Raw genomic sequence first — 21,229 nt, forward strand, 5'->3', positions numbered from 1 at the left:
CCAAACACTGACGAGTCCACCAGTCATTTTCTTCCACTTTTCTTCCACTTAACTTCATTTAAACATAATGTTTTAACTTTCAAAATTAAAATATATTAAAACGTAGTGAAGAAAACATATCAATGAGAATGATCTTCTTTTGATACAACATTCTACCCACACAGTCAAACATGGAGGAGCCTCACAATTACATATATAGAGTTTTATTTATGCTTTGTTTGTTCTTAATATTTACAGGTTTCATTTTAAAAAAGTATTTATTTAATAACGATACAGTATAAATCATACATATGGAAAATCAGTCAACATTTTATGACCACAAAGAAACAGTGCAACAGTAACAAGAACAACATTTGCTGCAAAAAAAAATAAACATGACTCTTCAAGTAAAGTGATGATTTGGACATATATACTACACACAGATAATACAATATGGACAGTAGCAAAAATCACAACTTCAGTACAAATATGTATATATGTTTTTCTTCCTGTTGAACTGAAGTCATGTCGATAGTGCACAGTCTGGGTGTTTTCCCAGGTCGGCTAAATTCACAGCAAACTCAGAGTGCCAGTCTCTGTCGAACACGGCGCGCAGCTGCCCCTGCAGGGCCTTGGTCTTCCACACGGGCCGAGGAGCATGCTGGGAAATCACCAGGCCCACTCCAGCAGTGTTCAAAAAGTAGTCCCCAGACCAGTTGGAAGTACCTGGGTAATAACACAGTGTTTTCACATCAGTTAACATTTTGAATGGTGAATGCTTTATTTCAAACTGCGAACAGGTGAAAGATGCAGCGTCTTCGTTTTGTTCTCGAAGACCAAACGACATTCATTTTGAATGCGTGAAAACAAAACCCTTTACTCACCAATGTAAGCGACTTTATCTGTCACCATGTATTTATTGTGGTTGACCCTCGCGTGTGGAATATCAGACTGGTTTCCCACAGGCACGATGTACAATTTCTGGAGAAAAAAAGAGAGAGATATTTGAAAAGTGCTGACTTTTCCCCCCCACCTTCAAAAGAGACGTGACATTACTTTCATGTTTCTTACGACTTGGATGTGGATCCCATGGTGGGGGCTGTCCATCGAGGCCAGAGACTGAAGGAACGGCAGCATGGTCGGGTCAGAGTCTCGCCCGCAGCTGATCAGCATCCGGATCCTGACCTTGCTCTCAAACGCAGCCATCCGGATGGCATCGTCAATGAACGGCCAGTATCTGTGTTGAGTTATAAAACATCCATAGTCACAAAACAGAAAATGGAAACGAATATATGTTTGTTTCCCCCCCCCCCCCTCTGTGTACCAGGATTACCTCTTGGGATTGTGAAAGCACGTGGCAGGGATGTACTCCATGACAGCGACGTCGACATAGTGTTGAGCCTCTGAGATGATGGACAGAATAGCCTCCAGGTCCTGAGTCCTCGAGGAAGGACAGAATGATGGTGGAGATGCCTGGAGTAAATAAAACATGGAATAAAACAACAAAAACATGTCACATATTATGTTTTATTCATGGACTAACAGTGTGAGGCTCAACTGTCTGAATCTGTCACCATCTTCTCGTGCTGTTTATGTCACTAACTTAATTCTACATGACCTCATGAGGGGAATAATCGGGAAAATGGAAGTGAAACTTACCGAGAGGTAAATGCTACTGGAGACATTTTCAGCTTCCACCAGCAGGGGGTGCTGTTTGTTGATGTCAGTGTCGTACTGTGAGGGCCAGGGTCTTGGCAGGGAGCTGTTGGACTGTCCCATCACCCAGTAGGACTGAAAGATCTTAGTGAGGTCCTGTGCTATTGAGGAGCAGTTGTAGATGACCACACCGAGTTCCTTCACCTGTTTAATGAAACGCATTAAGTCAGTTGTCGTCGTTACAGATACAGACTGGGGATTTTTAGTAATCCTCGACCTGAGTGAGAGCTCTCCAGTCCATGTTGGCACTTCCAATGAACACATGCTTCTTATCAACGATCCAGAACTTGCTGTGGAGGACGCCTTTGGTCAGGCGGCCAAAGTTCACCTTCCTCACCTGAACCCCTGTAGACGGAGAGAGAAAGTTCAGTGACGTAGTCGACAAACTGTACGTGAACACTTAGATATGATGGATTTTTAAGAATACGTTCCAACCTTTTTCCTTGAGAATCTTTAAATCTGTGGAGTTTGTTTTGAACGTGGGCTCACTGGTGACCACTCGGACAGACACGTTCCTGGAGGGCAACTCCTCAAGTCGTCTCAGGATGTCTTTACCCTAACAAATAAGGACAGGCCGACCTTATTAAGCACATATTTCTGACCTTATAGGTAATATATGTATCCGTCACTCACTGCTGTGTCCGTGGACGAGTTAACGTTGATGTCTTCCCCGGTCAGAGTCCAGTAGAAAGAGACCACGTCCACTTCCTCCGTTGCCACGGAGAGAAGATCTTTCCAGACTTGCTCCAGAGGAATCCCACGCGTTGCGTTGGCTTCATATCTCACATGTAGGGGAATGCTCTCCACCAGGGATATGCTGAGGATGAGACGAGGAGTAAAGGGTGAAGTGACGGTGCAGTTCACATGCGTTCAGGAATATTCTTCTACTACAACCCTACAAAGCTAAAGAGCCTTTATTTAACAAGAAAGAGTTGGTCCAGATGATTAGGTGGACTTTTTGAGAGAATGCCTGAGGTATGGAGAAAAAGAGTTTCAACAACAAGGGTGATGTGCAGAACTGTAGTAATTACAGAGGTATAGTTGATGGATCTCCACCTCTTTCCTCTTTAAGATGAAGTTGCCTTGGAGGTCTTGTGTATCAGTTTTATTTCCGCTTTTATATTACTTAGGAATTTTGTCATAACCACATGAAATATAAACAATTTTAACCATTACTCTATAAATTAGAGAATGACTCACTGATATAATTTCACTTCAGTAAAATGAGATCAAACATCATATTGACTGAAATCAGTCAGCGTGCATCAGTTCCTGATTGCTATATTTAGCGCACACACACCCGTGTTTACAGCCACAGAGCAGCATTAAAACGGTCCGTTACCTGCACTGCTCTGCAGAGACATTGTGCCTTCCGTCGTCCTCAGGAAGAGTATCGTGGTCTTCGGGTGTCGGCGGTCTCTCCAGGACAACGATGGCGAGCAAAATCCCCAGGACGGTTAGAAAGCCCACGATCACAACCAACACCACGCAGCTGGTCGACCTCTAACACGCCATAGAAAGAATAATCAGTGTGAGAAATGAAAGAGTGAATATTTTTGCTGAGTATTTTGTTGGAGTCTTACCCCGCTGCTGGAATCATAGTCATCATGAAGGCTTCTATATGTAGACATTTTATTTCCTTCGCTTTTAAAAATAAAGAAAATATTAAGACAGATAAACAACAGCTTTGAGATGAATAATTCAGAAGAAGAAGTTTTTTTCAAGTATAAACAAGGAAGAAAACACAACTTACACAAAGATGATGGAGATACTTTCTCAAAACAAACAGCTCGCTCCCTCTTCAGTGCTCACTGTAAACTGAGCAGAAGTGATATCGCTCCTCTACAATACACTGCAGCTCAGTTCCCATTTTTACTTTCATTTCTGGCTGGATGACTCACATTGCCAAGGCATAAAAAAAACAAAACAGAGAGAACGAAGCGAATAGGTGAGGAAAAAAAGTTGAGATAAAACAGCTTTGCTATTCAAATTTATTAGACAAAACAAAAACACACACCTGGAATCACCATCTAAGAAATGACATAAATAACCAAACATAAATACCAGCTGGTTACACAGCAAGATTACAGCTGAATCATTCAGGGAGGGGGGAGGAGGAGGGGGAAATAGAAAGTGAATATCAAAATCAGGACACACATTTACACTGTCTTGACTTTCCTGTGGTTTAGATGAAGAATAAACAAAAGGAAAACTCTATTCCACAGTGGGCGAAGAGCAGCACTACTCAAAACATTCAGTTTCGCTGGTTTGTAAACAACCACTTTATTTATCCACACACACACACGCGCGCTCCGTGGCACTTTATATAGAAACTTCCCAACGACATTCACACGCACAGGCTGCACTGAGAAGCGGGAGAGTAAAAAACTCGCCGGTCTCCCCCCTCTGCTCAAACTTTTAACGGCATCGAATGCTCACCACGAAGAGTTCATCAGCGTGGCAGCGCATCAGGCTGAAGGAATAATGTCGTACTACAGCAGTGCAAAACACAAGACTGAGAGGTAATTTGTGGAACACATTGGTGGCTTTTAAGATATATACATTTACAGAATGCCACGGACGAGCGATCATATTTACAGTCCTGTCTTATCTCATCTTCTCTTGGTGTATAACACCAACGCACTGAGGTTTAGGTGCAATCTGAGGAGTTCGGTACCAACAGACCCTCAGATGTTAAATGTGCTCCTCAGGCATTAAAAGACGACACAAAAAACTCACTTTGCAGCGACTACCGGTGTTTTACAGCCTCTGGGGATTGGCGGTTGCCAGGTTACTCGGGCCGTGAGTTCAATTTGGACACACGTTCCTGAGAGATTTTCACCTGCAGCTCAACTAACGAGACACCTGTCAAGGTGAGCTGAAGATTTGCGATACAAGACAACACATATACAATAGACTGGCTGGTAGCAAATGGACTGAACTCCCTCCCAAAGTTATGTCGTCTTGGTTACAAAAACAAACAAGTGTCTCACACAGAGATTGTCCGAATAAATACTTTTTACATTCATCCACGAAACTGGTCCACAAAGAAACGAAATGAGGGGAACAAACTACACTAACATCTGTGAAGTGTTTCTGTCCATTTGGGCGTAAAACAATCAACAATCTAATATTTCCTCGAATGTCACGGAACACAAATATCTGATTTCTTAATAAATGCCCCCCTGGAGCTAGTTTTTCAATAAAAAAAAATTGGTAAAATATCTCCCATTTCATTTGTAGATGATCTCTAACAGAGAATCTGGTACTGGTTTGAAGCCTTTCAGAGGAGAAAGGGGTAGTGTGATACTTCCTCAAATCATCAAATCAAGTTTAAACCTGCACATGAGAACAATAGCACAGACATCACTGTGTACTACAGACTGTACGTGTGTGTGTAGTGCTCACAGGGCAGTAGTATTGTGTGTGTGTGTTTACGAAGGCGCAGTTCTTTTTAATCCACTTTTTAGTCTCACTTCCTCCCTCTTGGTTTCAGTTTGCACACAGGAGTCCCGACACCTGTGTGAGCACGATTGCGACTGAAGCTCAGATCTCAGACTAAATATCCTTCCCTGCGGTCGCCTGGCGTCATCGCTGCTCTCCTGACACCCTCGCCGGGCCTCGGCCCGCCGCCGCGTCTGGACGCAGGGTGAGCCGTCCTCCAGTCTCGCGAGGAAGGAGTCCTGGAGGGGCGAACTCCAGACGAGGAGGAGACGGTCGACGCGGGGGCCTTGGGTGTTTCAGCCTGACCACTAGGCTCTATGACTGTGTTTATAACTGGACAGGGGAAAATAAACAACGATTAAGACACATTTTTAAAAGACTATGAATTTACTACAAATTACGCGACTAACCTTCAAGTTGTCGCTGAACTCTCCGGAGTTCTTTTAATATCGACGTGATTTCCTGAAATAAAAATGTCCGACTTTTTAATAACAGTTTTGACATAAACATGAACTTAGCACAAAACAATTCACTGACCTTGTTGCCGGTTTTCAGAACAGGGATTTCATTATCAGATTTAATTATTGCCTCCATTTGTTCCCAAATATCCACCTTGCCCTGGAACAGCACCCTGTGTGTGTGTGTCACACCAAGTGCAGTCGTTAGAAACAACAGGTTTCAGATTTAAAAATACTGGAAAAGTTAAGACGGATCTTACTTAATTTTGTCCGCAAGTTGCTCTGTGTTTTCTCTGATGGCCCCGATGATCTGACTCACTGGATCCAGCATCAGATTATCCACAACGACCTGCACACAATCAAATGAAATACGTCAGAATGATCCTTCAGAGCTTCCATCTGTCACTTGACGGCGCAGCAGCGGGATATTTCTCAGACCTCGTCTCTGCTTTGCTCTCGCTGCCTGCAGATCGCTTCCTGGTCACTCGAGCTCTGCTCGGGTTCTCTCCTGGATGCAGAACTTGGCGGGACTCTCTGGAAGTTTAATTCGGCCTCTGGGATTCGCTGAACAAGCTGGGGCACGATAAGAAATAGTTTGGATAGAAGTTCATGGAAACGAGTTACAATGCAAGTATACATTTTCCTGAGAATCTAGTTTGAAGACCTAACGTCAGTTTTGAAAATCATGTTCCTATTTAGAGGAAAGGCACATACGAGTGCACGACTTCTGCAAACTTATGGTTGCAAAAACCTCAACATGGCACCAGTCACAGCCAGTTGTCACTTGGTTCAAATGCTGTGGTGGAGCAGTGTACGTCAACGCCCAATTCTGTAATGTCATTCAAAACTTATTCTTAGCCTTTAATACTTCACCAGTTCCTGACATGACAAAGCCAAAGTCACTTGTTTTACTGTTATGGCTGATCGGTGGATACAAGAACCTGCAATTTAAGTTATAAGAGAGAGCGTCGTTTGATGTCTCTGTTATTTCAACTAAGCAGTCACTGCACCAGTCGTGATCGTCTGCTCTGAATCACCTTTTCATGAGTGGTCACTGTGGGGACTGGCGTGCTGCTCTCCACTTCAGGATTCTGTGGATCGCCGTCACCTGCCACGTCATGGATCTCTCTGGCCAGGATCGCCAGGTCTTTAGCCAGGTCTTGACTCAACCTAGCAGGAGGATAAAGTGTGTTAGAAAGATGGCTGACACAGACACACAAAAAAAAAATCAGATTCATTTAGATTTTTTATTTGTAAGATCTGATAAAATCCTTAAATGAATCTCTTAATATACACCATTTCCTGTTTCTGATGCCTTGCTAGCCTATCGAAATCACATGAGACTTGACTGTGATAGTCTCATGGACCACGAGCTGTTGCAGCTAAGCAAACATCTGTGTCGATAGATGTGTTTATTATCATCTATAGAGTTTTAAATATAAACTGCATTAATGTTGATTGATTGTTATGATTACTATATCCAATGATGCAGCAGGTTAGAGAGATCCAAATCATATTCAATTTGCAGCATTAGTTCTGTGAAAATCTCTTTCATAACCAAGCTAAATAGATGGTAACTGAAATATTTCCAAAGGAATCAATATCGAACAGAATAAAGTGAGACATGTAATAATTAGTGTGCAATGGCAGAAAAACTTAATATGACAGTAAAGCAGTCTTATCAGAGCTGGTGTCATATGATATTTAAAGTTTTTGTGCATTTTTATTTAATTTATGCTGTCCTTTTTTGTGGTTTCTTCTACCTTGCTTAGTTTTTGATAGTCTTAAACGTAAAAAAACCCAATATTGCGATAAATGAATGTGATAATCACCCTTTATGTCAGTTAACATGATTTTTATCTTTGAAATCCACTGGTATCCGCAACGTAAAAAAATATCTGCATTTGTAATACTCAACCAAACACCTTTTTTAAAATCATACCGTGCAATCTCAGCACTGTGAGTGGACCAGTTTTGGAAGGTTCCTTCCTCGGGGTTCTCCTCTTCTGAATCTCTGCCACGGGGCTTCGGATGCTGTACAACCATCGGCTGGGGCCTAAGGGGAGGATTGCGCGAGCCTTGGGAAGCTGAGGAAGGTTGGGAGCGTTTGTGTTTAGGTGTGCTCTGGTTTAGGTCGTACTCTTCGTCTGAGGTCGAGGCATAGTCGGAGCCTTTCTGTCGCCTCCTGGAGCCTTGCCGCCGTGAATTAGTTTGAGTTAGAGGATGGAGGAGAGACAGGAAAGAAGAAGACGGGGAAGAAAAAAAGAGAGAGAGAGGGAGAGATACCATCAAAGAATACAGGCAAGAAAACACCACCAGGTATTTAAGATGTTATCACCAATAGCCCGCCCAGGAAACATATTTCTAACTCCTTTGTGTTTTAAAGTAATTCAAAAACTGATGTGAGTACATGAACAGCTGAGTACCAACAGACCATAGTGTAATTGAGTGCCCTAAGGAAGATAAAGTAATAGCAGCAAATGATTTAACATTATTTGACAGAACCAGTGATTTAGTTTTCATCAAATCCACAGTATCCCCATTGCAAGCCTTTAGCAATAAAGTTCAAACATACATAAACTGCATGAGAACACTGAGGACATGTATGAATGTTAGTGTAATTGATGTAAGCCCAGGATTAGTTCCTTTACCACTTTTTTAAAAGTATATTGGAGAATGTATGGTTGATTTCATGAGAAATAGAGATCATAAACTTAGATGGATCGAACCATTTCACCACTGTGACTGTGTGACAGAGCTTGTTCTGCTCCCAGTGCAGGCAAACAGTGGTTTCTTTTCCAACATGCTGGTTTTACTAGACATGAGTCAATGTTTATGGCAGTCAAAATATTAAAATAATTGATTTAATGAATGGTATGGTCTGTATTATACTCACTTGCTGTGCTGCTGGTGTATTTCGCGCTGCTTGAACGTCCACGGGTGATCGGCGCCTTGCTGAGCGCTGCTTTCTGTGGCCTTTCTATCGGTTTCGTTCCCGCGGCGGAGCCCCTTCTAGCAGAGCTGCCGCCGTACTCCAAGTTGGAAAATCCTGTGCCCCTGCATTGAGGCGTGGACGAGGACTCTGTGTCGCTGGGTGTGTTAAACGAGCTTGTCCTCTTACGAGGCAACGCCAGCTTATCCAGCCTGGAGAGTTTCTTGGATTCCTGTTGTTTGGCTGAGGCGTTGGTTGCCTCCTGTGACAGCCTGTCGGTCTCCGTTCCCTCATTGTCTGAGGCCTCTCCCAGACGAGCACGGCGTAGCATGGACGTCCTGGTGGGTCTTGGAGCTGACAAACTGTTGGCACGATTCAAGGCCTGCGACACGCTCGACGACTTGTTGTCCTCCTTCTGAAGCGGCACTGTGTATTTCCTGCGGGTTTGGTAGGTATTAGACTCCTGATCAGAGTAAGGTAAACTGTGAGGGTCATCACTTAGGTCTGTGGAACCACATTTTCCAACACTACGTTTTAGTCCAACTGGCCTCCTGACAGACTCAGTCTTATTGCCACTGTCAGCTCCCTGAGCACGACGCTTTTCTGACAGCATGGGCTGATGATTGGAGTCCTGACTAGTTATACTAGCTGAAGATCTTTCTCTATGGAGGCCACTGACGGAGGGCTTTTTTGTCAGTGTGTTGGACTTGGTCTTATTACTATGTTGGCTGACTGAGCTGGAAGTATCCACATCAGACTCCGCTGAGAGAGAGTCCATTATCGGAGATGGAGTGATTCCTGATTGTCCTGCTTGGAGTTTGGCCTCTAGAAGAGCCAAAACATCCTCAGTCTCCTTCAGGAAAGAGTGAGTGTCCTGACTGGAGGATCTCTGGAATAAATCCAGGTCTAGATCCTTCTTCGAAGGCTGGCTCGAGATGTTGGGTAATCTGGCATTGCTAGGCCGCTCCTTGGTGAAGCTCTCTTGTCTGATTAATGTAGATACTGGACCCTCTTTGAACTCTGGACTCTCCGTCCTCTGGCTCAGGATAGGGGCAGACGCACTGGGATTGATTTTTCCAGAGTCATGATTCCCTTTCTGTTTGGTCAGGGTAGCTGTTGAGAAAATTCTGTTTGCTTGTTTTCTCTCGGTTTTAAAATCTCCACTCTCTGTTTTAGTTTGAGCGTCGTCTGACTCAATATAAAAAGATGCAGGCTTGGTTAAGAGTCTGTGCCTCTTCTCTTCAGTATCAGACAGCGGTTTTCTCCTCTGCTCGATGATGGAACCGTCGTCTGACTTGCTGGCATCACTCAAGCTGTCTGGCTCTACGTCGTCCTGCACTGACAACCTGTGAATGCCATCCTCGGACGTGCAGGCCACCACGCTTTTCTCTTGTACATCAAACGTTGAATGGGGGTCAGAATGAACATGAATGCTGGGGGTTGAAATGTCACTCTTGTCCACCACTGGTACCTGGGGCAGGATGCGCCGTGCCCTCGAGTCCGTACTGTCACTGCTTCGGCTGAGCATGACAGTGTCGATGACTGAATCTCGTGCTGAAATGAAACAGTTTTAATGAATATTAACCACACACATTGAAACAGTATATAATTCATATGTTCTTCATTATTATATTAAATAGAATCATATGTCTTCATGTGACATACCCCCTCCTGATAGCTCCATCGTGGAAGAATTGTCAGAGAGTCCAGATGAAGGGCCAGATTCTGTGTAGTTGTCTGCCAAGCTGGCCCAGCAAGACATCCACTTAGGGGCCCCCTGTAACACTGCAGCTGCTGCCTGAACCTGCAGGAGAAAACATTCAACTTATTCAATCATTTATACATATAAATTTTTTTTCCCCCAACAATCAAACCAAAACAAAACGGAAAAGGAAAGCTTAAAGCTGCAGTGCGTAACTTTTGCTGATTTTTGTTGAAGTTGATGTTATAACTCTGCCAACGGGTTCTGTCAAGCAATACTATCAGACCTGACTGATTGGTGCTTGCATGTACAGTATATGCTGGCACTACAGGGATGGGCAGAGACAAAAAGTATCTCTCCAGTAAAACTGCCATGTGGCAATGTTTTAAACCGAATGGACATTTGTTTGGATTTAAAAGTTGCGCACTCCAATTTTATGAATAAAAAATCACAAGGATGATACAATGACTAGCAGAAGAAGACACCACAATTCAATCTCTTTAATTAAAATAAAATAAAAATAAGTGTACCATCTAACTGCTATTTTAAAAAAAAGTTATTTCCCTTATATTTGGTTAGAGAGACAAACAGCACCCAGAAACTGTGAAGAATAGATAAAGTCAATCAAGAGAGATGCCAGCAAAAATGCTGAAATAGAAAGAAGACAAATCAAGACAGTAGTGTAAGCTGATTTGTGTATTGAAACAATAATAATTTGGTGACCATAAGACAACTTGTTGTCTGAATCATAATGTCCAATTATTGATCCCACTGAGAGCAGGAAGGTTTACCTTCACCAAACTCTGTCCCTGTTCTGGAGCTGGCCTCACCTGCCCACTGCTACTCTGCCTATGCTGCTCCCTGCCCTCAATAATTACAGGCTTAAATGCTGATGAAGTTTCTGCTTCACTCTGGTTGGTTCGCTCTGGGTGCTCAACAACACCAAAGACCTGTCAGGAAAAAAAAAGCATCACAGATAGCAGATAAGTGTATGAATGGGAGTGTCCATTGCTCGAGTTTCTCCGTGGTGAAACAGTGGTGAATGAGATGCCAGTAAAAGGAACATGCTGTGATTGTTAACCTCAGAAAGATGTGGTTTAAGAACGGACATAGAACTACTTACCTGGTCAATTTTGATTCGTGCTTCTTCCAGCTCTTTGTCTTGGATGTCTGCTTCAATCGTGTAGGTTCCCGCATCACTCAGACTGTCCTCCTCTTCATTTCTCGGGCTAGAAAGGGGGCTCTTGACTTCAGTGTCATAAGACGCAGGGGGCATCACGGGAGTCTTGAGTGGGACTGGCTTGTGAATGGGAGAGGAAGTCTGTGGCTGGCAGGGAGCATTAGACGGAGGAGGACTTGCCTCTGAGCTCAACACTTCCTGAGTTTTCACTGCTCTGGGAGAACTAGATGCATTTTTCTGACAGATAGAAGCATAGGCCTCCTCTTTCTGCCTGAGAAATTCAGCAGTAAATTCTTGAGCGAGTTTGGATCTCCGGCCCACACTACCAAAGGGCTTTACAGAGGCAGACGATAAAGAGCGGGATGAAAAGTTGGTGCTGATTCGTTCCTCTGTCTTCTCCCTCCGTAATGAGCCAGCTCTTTGTAGACATGTGGAAGAAGAATCCTTCAGTGGGATAGTGTACCTTTGTGTTGGGGGAGTAGTGGAGGCCGTAGAATGGACTCGTCTTTCATTAGTTGGGCTTGTGCTTTTCTTTGCTCTCTCTAGCTGAACCCTGAGGCTTGAGGGCTCAGGTGGGGTAGTGTTGTTGGTGAGGGACTGAGGCTGCTTCTTTCTGGGGTTTTCGTCAAAAAATTCAATGACAAAGGCCTGCTTTGGCTCAGCCAAAGGCTCCACAGAGTCGGGGGAGGTTAACCGTTGTGAGGTAGGGCTTCGCTGTGATTGTGGAGACACCGTGGAACGGATCTGAAGTTCTGATTGAAAAAAATCTTTGCCATTGACATGTGGATCTCCTGAGTCACTGTGGGTGCCGTCGTCACAGTGGTTTGCTGGTAAGGGAAAAAGAATAGGTTAGTTTGCCAGTTGGAAAATGGTGATAAACAGTAACCATGTCAGTGACTTACTCTTGCTTTTCAAAAATGACGGGTCACTGTTTGTGCTGTACATGTCACAGTCAGTCTGCGACTTCCTCCTCATCATGCTAGCATTGCTGTGGACCAGCCAATCAGCAACTTTGCTCTCTGCTGACATCACCTCTGTGGGCGCGGTGACAGCCTCTGCGGAGGGAAGCTTTCGCTGCTGCCGAAAAGAAAACTTGGTCACGTGATCCTTGATCTTCATTTTACCTGGTGTGCACTCATCGAACTCTATGGTGAAGGAGGCATGACTCTGGACCACTGGAGGTGTGGGAGTGGGAGGAATACAGTCAGTGGGATCAGAGGTATCTTTTGTGGGAACTTCATGGACATGTGAATCAGGCTTTTTGGGAGAGCGCTGCTGAATCTCCTTTGTTGGGATCTCAAAGTAACTGGGTTCCCGGCGGTAGGAGAAGATGGACTTGGCTTGACTGTCTGACAGAGAGCCATTGACCTCATAGTTGGACGTATCTTTACCATACTCTGTTGACAAGAAACGCATAAAGAGAAAAGAGAAAACATAATTAATGTACAACTGGTGAATTTGTTTTTGAGATCTCCAAGAACACATAGCAACTGATAAAAAATATTCCTACACCAGCACTTTGGCTTAAGATATGTGTTTAAATTGGCAGAACAATGATTGAATTGCAGACTTTGTTCACGCTAATTGCATTGTTTCAAATTATGTTAAAAGCTCAACAGGGACAACACTATCAAACAATCCTTGAAACTGGGAACCACAAGCAATACAAAGTTTACAGCTGTTAGACTGAGAAAACAAATCAACCAGTTGCTGTTTGGCTGCCATTTGGATGCGGCCAAATAACACTTTGGGGAGCTCAGAGTCCAATGGAGGGGGTAGTTGAGCAGGAATAATCTGTTCCAATCAGGCAACATGAGGCACACACACGCACAAACACACACACACAAAAATGCACACTGCAGCTTAGAGGATCGTAATCCATCATGAGGCAGAAAGGCACTGTCCACTGCCTTGGCATGGTATGGTCTGGCAAACAACTCAAAACTGGCAGCCAGAAACCTGCCATGGGCTTAACGCGATCCATCTCACAGTGAGCCACAAAGGGTATCAGATAGCAGATCCATAGAAAAAACATGTCATAACAAATTAGGATCTAATTCATGGATGTGGTAATAATCAATGCAATTATAGTCATTACCAGATTTAAATATATAGAGGCATTATTAAATCAGGGGCTTGTGTGCAGTGCTGTAAGATGATCAGATCTATTTTCTGACCTGGAGACTCTTGTCCTGGTGATCTTCCACCTCTGTTGAGCTTTTTGTTGGCTGGGTCCTCATCCTCCCCCCACCACGAGGGTTGGCCGTACAAAGGAGTGGGCTTGGATATCGGAGATTCTGTGGTAGCTAACAGACAAAAACACACAAACGTAAAAAAAAAACAGCATTAGGCAAATGGACGGAGGCAGGAAGGAAATGTGGGAAAGAAAAGAAGAGTCAGTCAGAGAAGTGAATTTATAAGAGCTGTGCAAATCTCGTGTGCATATCACACAACAAAACAATGTTGTGTTATGCAACACTGGAACCACATTTGGGCATTTTATATTCCCCACTTATTCCCATGACATTGAGGGAGTAGTGAGGGTTAAGCATGAGGAGGATTCCTAATCTTTGAAGGAAAAAATACAAAACAGGATAAAGGATAATCAGTGCATCTGAGGGAGACATACAATATAATAGTCAGGAACACACAAATGTTGCACAATGACCTTGGTCTTGGTATATATTGTACTTCCTGTACAGGTTCATCCTGAGGACTGCTTATTTCCCCTCTAAAATGGTATTTAGCCACTTACCATACCAGACAGCCTCTATTACCCTTCAGGTAATCTAGATGCTGCTGTTGTCAGGCTGATAGCTATCTTAAACAAGATCTGTGGAGTTTAATAGGGAGGCTTCACAATCCTAAGCATCAACAGCTCTTTACCAATGTTGCCTTGGACACGCACAATAAGACGTCAACACAGAGACGGAGCAAGCAAAGGTTGTTAACATGTTAACAATTCCTTTCCCCTTACTCAATCATCTGCTTTTAGCCAAATACAGGAGGAAATAAACGAGACTGAGGACTGTTTTGTTAATGATCAAAAGATAACCAACTCACTGAAGGGAGAGCAAGGTAAAAAGGACAAATGCTGTGCAGTAATTGGACGTTATTCAGACATTTAGAGACATATTTCAACTCAATTTCAAGAATAAATGCCCCTTAAATGAGGTCCTGGTCGAGTGAAATACAACTGACTGACTGAGTCACTGCAAGTGAAGTGTCCTGCTCTGCTGACAGCTGGAGGAGTGGACACAATCCACATCCTGTACAGCTGCAGGGAAGAACGAGTAAGAGCACACGGAATGACATAAACACAGCTCTCTGGGCAAACAAGAGTTAGTGAATATAGGGCGAATATGCTGCCAATATCAGGGTCATTGCGTTCGTGAACATTTTTATAGGGCAGAGTATAGGGAGAACTTTGAGATTAAGCTAATGAAATGTATTGCTATTTAGAAATATTATATAAAAATGGAAGAGATACGGAGCATGGTTTTATCAAAGCAGGAAGTCAAACTAATTCTGCTGAAGAGAATCTCTTTGCAATACGATACGTGGACAACAAAGCCTATTGTTGCGTTTAGTTATCTGCACATTAAACTTTTACACCTGTTGCAAGTGTGTAGCACAGGTACTGTATTTTCTCCGACTGACACAGGACAAAGTTTTACTGTAGTTAGCTCTGAGCTGCAGGAGACCAGACGAGTGTTCTAACATGTTTCACGACAATAAAGATTTTTTTCTGCAAGTCAATGAAACATTTGTGAGGCACACTGAGGGATACGAGTGCTATTTTTAGCGCCAGCTGTTTTCCCTCTAACCTCACAGGGGCGATTATAGAGAAAGAAACGTGTAAAGGGCTAAATCAACAACAGCTGGAATACGTTATAAGCTTCATTCACAAAGTGCTAACAATTCTCTGACTGTTCAGAGAAAGTATGAAATATAAGCAGCGACAAATCCAGAAGCTATTTCTAATATGGCACGTGTTGAGCCAGCAACAGCAGCACACCACTTCATCTCAGCAATCAGGCATGGCCAATAGAGATAAGACTACTTCACTTTAAGTTCTCGCACCTCAACTTGCCTGACAAGCCCTTACTTTTGAGTACTCGGTCTGCCATGTGTGAGATGTCAAGATCTATTTCTTAAACCGACTTTGCAGGCTTTCGGCTTCAGCCTCTCAGCTCACGTGTCATATTAATGTCACACCGGGGAAGCTCTTGATTAAAGAGCCCATGGTTATCAAGGGATCTACATGGCAACTCAAACATTTCCTCCTCCTTATGTGTGAACAGTCTATTCAAATCTACTTTAATTAAATCAATTCCTCTCAGACTACATCAACAGTTGACATACGTCTGTTATCATAAAACCTCACGCCTTTTCTGCTACGACTGAGTATGTGTGTGTGTGTGAACTGGAGGAGTTGTTTACCTGTGAGTGAGCGGGCTCTTCGCTCAGCCTTGTCCTGCAGTTTGGCGCCGGAAAGAGAGTCTTTGCTCTTCTCGGAGCTCTGGAGCTGCTGTTTTTCTTTCGCCTTGGCCTCCAGGGACTTTACGCCGAGCTGCAACTGGCTGGTGTATTTCTCATGCTGCACAAAGAGACAGGAGGGAAGCAGGATGTGAGAGAACCTCTGACAACAATCAGTACAGATAGAACTGTCCTCAAACTTACAGTACAATAAAGAGCGTCTACCAGAGACTTCCCAGGAAAAAAAAAAGGAAGCTTCCTAACACTGTCAGATTTACAAATATAATGGTTATTGCATGTTATTCCTTTAACTGAGAAAAAATAAAAACAGCAGCCAACTGCAGCTCCATATGTTTTTTTAAATTTTAGTTGATGCCTGTAGGTTTTCTTCCAGATAACATAGTCTATAGGCTTTGTTATCCTTTGATTAACACAATGAGAAGTATATTTCTCTGTCCAACGAAAACGATTGCATTAAAAAAAAAAAAAACTAATTCAACACTGATGAAACAAACACAATACTGTGTTGTTGTAAATGAGTGTAGAACCCGGTATAATAGAACTCTATATTGGCGTAAGTACATTATGGCTTAATTGGTCACTTTAAAAGTCATTCACTTCAGTCTCACTCATCATCTGCCACTTCATTCTCCACAACCACTCACACCTACAGTCAATTATGGTCAATAATGACATTAAAAAAAATAACGAAATTAACTGATATTCAAAAGTTCACAGCAATTAATCATCATCATCAAAAAAAGCAACAGACCGTCAGTGTTACTTACTTTAAGAGCTTCCTCTGGGACCTTGTGTTGACTCCTCTCCAGAATATATACATGAGCATGTACACAAAGAGTCAAAGAATATAATAACTTATAAAGAGCTGTAAAATAAAAGTGTTAATATATTTATACATTCACAGTTCACAGAATGTATGATTCAAAGAAGATGATTTTAGCACAGAGACTAAAAATCAGTTAATGTTTGTTTTTTTCCCCGACTAAGTAGGTCAATAGTCCTTCTCCTGAGAAGAAAGAAAATAAGATAAGGAGTAACAAACCCGCTACAATTCACACAAGCTCATTATCTTCACTGGTCGACACGTGCAGCATCACATGTCACAACACACTGGGTGTGAGTGTGTTCACTTTAAACAATTCCAAACTACCTGAGTTATCTAAAACGACATTCCACACCATTTTCCCCTCTGTGGGGGTCAAAGGCTGCAGGAGATTTTCGGTCCACAATGGACTATAATCTAAAACGCCTGACTGAAAATCCACAGGGGATTAACATGCCGATGGAATGAAAGACCGGAGAGGGGATAGAAACTGCCAAAAAATCAGAGTGCAATAGTTACTGACCACTGGCTCATTTCAGTGTGGGCTGCTAATCACCTACTTAAACTGGTCCAACCTAAGCTCAAAGTGTATTTAGACCCAGTTCCACCATGCGGCCCCATTCACTTTAGTACAGTTTCCATATTTGCATTTGTCAAAAGTCATGAACCATCCTCTGGAGTACCAAGCACAGTGGTCCGGCTGCTACAGGGCAGAACTAGACACTGGTTTGTGGAAAGAGAAGGATCGCTTGCGTGTATGAAATGGTAAAAATGCTCGCATTTTTTCGTGCCAAGAAGAAAAAGCGCCAAACACTTGACATCCTCCGTTGTTCCTCTTAGTTTACCTCACTCTTTATTTTTTAAAAAAAGGATATCATATCCAAAGCGAATGACATCTGAGAGCTTCAGGGTGATGTATGTCTGGTCTGGGATTCTTAGGTCATTCACAAATGTCTGCAAAAGAAACAAAAGAACATGAAGCTGAAATCATTGTTTGCTAAAAAAAAAAAAGTACATGTGTTTACTTACAGGTGACTGCCTCTCTCTAATTCTTTGTGGCACACACTCAGAAACTGTAAGGTGCTTTGTAAGTGGCACTTTCCCCATTGAAAGTTAATCCGGGAGCACATTGCATAACAACATGAACTCGTCGGAGTTTTAACGTCTTCCTCTGCTTTTGTAGAACACTGAACTTCTGGCTACACAAATAACTTTTTACACACACACAGAGGTTCCTGTGCCTCTGCTAAAGTCGTTAAATGCAAAGGATATGGAGAGTAAAAAGAACAGAAGAGGTTTCTTATTCAGGCAAAATGAAGATAATTGGGGGAGAAAACACAGCCATGTTGGATTTCAGTTACAGGTCCGTGCACTGTTCTGCTCTGATTAGTTTGGCTGCGGTAGCCGAGGCCAAAATAAACACTCGCTGAGAACAATGCATGGTTTTATCCCACTGCTCAACTCTGAATTTAACTGGGATAATGATGCAATGAGGTGGTAGTGAAGGGAGAGAGCGGGGGCTACAACGTGATATAGGAATGTTAAGGGGAAGAAAAAAAAATCCAGGCCCGACAGGTTAATCCCGTATACTGTAGAAGTGTATGACCAAGCTTTGCTGTCTTTGGGGACTGGACACTGGAGCCTTCAGGGAGCCCAGTGTGGCTTTTTATCATTCTAGGTTGAGGGAAGTTGAACTCACTCACCCCATTCAAACTGCCGAGGTCCTTCACCATGTGCTCGTCTGTGTTTTGGTCGTAGTTGATCACAGCGTGCTGTTTGTCCACGCTGCGAGACTGCCACAGAAGTAAAACACAAAGCCATTAGTGTTTGAGGAGTCAATGGACACAAATTAATCTAATCTTAAAAGTTAAAGTCAGTTTTGACTGGTTTTAATGAAACTGCATGGGACTTTATTCTTGAATTATGGGCACCTAAGATTGATTCAGTAAATGTGCAACTTATTATTTTTAAAATTTGCCAAATTGTACATTATGCTTTTGGCAATCTGCTCATGAGTCCCCCTCAGGCTCCTCATCAAAAAATAGATAAATAGTGAAGGAGATTTCCAAAATCTTATCTTTCCATGTGTGTGCACTGTAAATGTCAACACAGGGCACTTTTATTGTCCTGTTTAAAGTAGTGAATTTATCAGTTAATCCAAATGATTAGGTTATTTCAATGACTATGCAGAATCTTTAAGGATTACACATTGCACCTTTTTCTCGCAAATGTAAGCTCTGCCACTGTGGGAAACAATAAAAGCATCACTGAGCTACAAATGCAGCAGCAAGAAATAAAGATAAATAAATATATGGATCGTGGAAAGTCCAAACATACAAGTCGAGGACTTTCGCTATGATATTTCATCTGACTCTCAATCCCTGCTTTTTAAGCCAAACTGGCTTCTCCTGTTACAGATAATTGAACAGTGGTTTCAATAGACAGTTAAAGGCAAATAAATACCTAAAGATTAAAGGGCTAAAGGAAATCTGGAGCAGAAACCGATTGCATGCCAAGTCAGAAAGCAGTCCTGAGCAACGGAAATGAAGTCTGCATCATTTTCTCGACTGGGCGCTGAGGTTTCTCGTGAATCTGGCGACGCCTAAACGCAACTTTTCAGTCTAACAGACCGCTGTGGTTGGCAGAGCATTTCTGAACATAACACACTGACTCAGGAAAGTATAAACAACTTTTCCGAGGCAACATTCTTCTGTGACTGGCCTGCGAGGAGAAAATGAGACTGACTGTTACAAAAAAAAAGACCACAAAGAAACAGACAACAGATGGGGAAAAACAACACCGTGCAGCAAAAATGTAGCTGTGTTTTAATCACTGCTGTCAGGGCAACTCTGTGTGAAGACACTGTCACTAGGTTACACGCTGAGAAATGCACGCATGAACCACGCAACAAGCCTCCCCACTGGTGTTTCCACATACATAAGAAACTGGCTTTCCGCTCTGACATCAGTGCGGAGCAATGCAACGCATCCCGAGCTTCCATTCACACATCACAGTGAAGACCGGCAAAGGATTCGTGCCACTGTTTGCTGTATAAACACAACCTCTCTTTAACACACACCTGCAGCATTAGCTCGCAATCATCCCGGCCGACAAAGATCATCTCCCGTGGCAACCTGTGGCGTGTGCCAGAGCTGCTGACCAGGAACCATGATGTCACACTCATGTTGGGGCCACGAGTCAGGATCTTCTTAGCATCCTGCAAAAAAAAAAATAACAGCAAAAAATATTTAAGGATTATTGAACCATCGTGAGGTGACCTGTGAAGCTAAGTGTGCTGAAAAATATCTGTTCTTAAGCAAGCTTTAATCAATTAGTCAATCAAACTATAGAGTATATACATATAATACATAATAGGAAGCAACAGCAAATAAAACACATGGTACAACTAAGGATCATACATCTTTTCACAAACAGAGGTGACAAAACAATGGAAAATAAAAAAATGAGAAGAAAATAAGAAAAAAAAAAATATTGATCACACAGTGACCAGTTAAGGCTGCAGCAGTGTGTAACTTTTGGTGATATTTGTTATCAATGTTATTCTGCCTCCGTTTACATTCATTATTTGTATGCTTTGTATACCTCATCTGAAAATAGGCTATCAGACATGACCGAGGGAGCGTTTGTGTGTATACACCAGCAGCACAGAGGAGGCCAGAGGCAAGACGTATTTACCTCCGCCAGGGTGGTTATGTTTTTGCCGGAGTTTGATTGTCTGTTAGTTAGCAACATAACTTGAAAAGTCACGGACGGATTTGGATCACATTTTCACAAAATGCCCGCAATGGGACCAGGAACAAGTGTTTAATTTTCGGGCATGATCCGTAGACGATATCGCTGGTTACAACACAGTTGCTGTCTGACCCAGGCGCATTTTGTAGGCACCGAGCTGCCTTGGCGGAGGTCTGCGCTCTCCGAGTGCTTTTCTAGATATTTATATTCAGTGTTGAACAACTGGGTTTGTGAGCAGCAGAATTCACTCGTGAAACTGGACGTCTTTGTGTCCTCAGTCATACTCTGTGCGGGTTTGCAGCCGTCTCACATCAGCAGGGCAATGTCGTTGCTGTTGTTTACTTTTGTCTAAACGCCACTTTACTGAGAAACACACACAGAGAGAGGCATGTGGAGCTGATAGACTTAATCAGCATTGTGTGCTCTCACTTGGATTGACTCCAACGGACTTGGCTTATTTATAAGTTACACATTACGGTTATTAGTCAGAGTAGAAAGTACAGAGTAAAAGTAACTCACTCAAATGTACGTTTTGTAAGAATCGAAATTCTCTGCTGCCCTCAGGTCTTTATTCCCAGGACTGTGAGAATGAAAGGAGGCCTCAGTGTGGGGTTTTGTTCTCGCAACAGTGGAGAGATTAGAGATTAAACAGGGGAAGTCATCGTGTCACCACAGTTAGACCTGTTCATCCAAACAATTCAGTCATGGTAATATAATTAATCTGGCGCCCTGAAACTTTTCA

At 42.8% G+C, this 21,229-nt stretch overlaps 2 protein-coding genes across 2 annotated transcripts; both read right to left on the reverse strand.

Moving 5' to 3' along the window:
• Positions 1–273: 273 nt before the first annotated feature.
• On the reverse strand, positions 274–3,499 carry pld4 (phospholipase D family member 4). Its single transcript, XM_083907852.1, has 11 exons — positions 3,449–3,499; positions 3,279–3,339; positions 3,038–3,198; positions 2,329–2,512; positions 2,131–2,251; positions 1,913–2,040; positions 1,639–1,839; positions 1,313–1,452; positions 1,051–1,216; positions 864–960; positions 274–705 (listed from the first exon to the last, which is right to left on the reverse strand). Exons 2-11 carry the CDS (start codon positions 3,324–3,326, stop codon positions 503–505), a joined length of 1,449 nt encoding a protein of 482 aa, XP_083763978.1. The 5' UTR covers positions 3,327–3,339; positions 3,449–3,499; the 3' UTR covers positions 274–502.
• A 1,427-nt stretch (positions 3,500–4,926) lies between these two features.
• cep170ba (centrosomal protein 170Ba) lies at positions 4,927–19,918 on the reverse strand (the record flags this gene model as incomplete). Its single annotated transcript, XM_083907867.1, has 18 exons — positions 4,927–5,472; positions 5,550–5,601; positions 5,677–5,770; positions 5,858–5,946; positions 6,036–6,170; positions 6,635–6,767; positions 7,540–7,789; positions 8,494–10,083; positions 10,195–10,333; positions 11,023–11,181; positions 11,355–12,238; positions 12,314–12,808; positions 13,589–13,717; positions 15,855–16,011; positions 16,679–16,737; positions 17,610–17,688; positions 18,438–18,527; positions 19,814–19,918. 18 exons carry the CDS (start codon positions 19,916–19,918, stop codon positions 5,249–5,251), a joined length of 4,863 nt encoding a protein of 1,620 aa, XP_083763993.1. The 3' UTR covers positions 4,927–5,248.
• Between the last annotated feature and the right edge of the window lie 1,311 nt (positions 19,919–21,229).

The sequence above is a fragment of the Microchirus variegatus genome (assembly GCF_963457635.1).
Source record: "Microchirus variegatus genome assembly, chromosome: 21".
Lineage (NCBI taxonomy): Eukaryota > Metazoa > Chordata > Actinopteri > Pleuronectiformes > Soleidae > Microchirus > Microchirus variegatus.

Bases quoted from the DNA above. Each gene is read 5' to 3' on its own strand.
- pld4 (XM_083907852.1), bottom strand. From the start codon at position 3,326: ATGTCTACATATAGAAGCCTTCATGATGACTATGATTCCAGCAGCGGG. The intron at 3,199-3,278 runs GTAAGACTCCAA...ATGGCGTGTTAG, and splicing joins ACTATGATTCCAGCAGCGGG to AGGTCGACCAGCTGCGTGGT. The intron at 706-863 runs GTGAGTAAAGGG...GTTATTACCCAG, and splicing joins AGATAAAGTCGCTTACATTG to GTACTTCCAACTGGTCTGGG.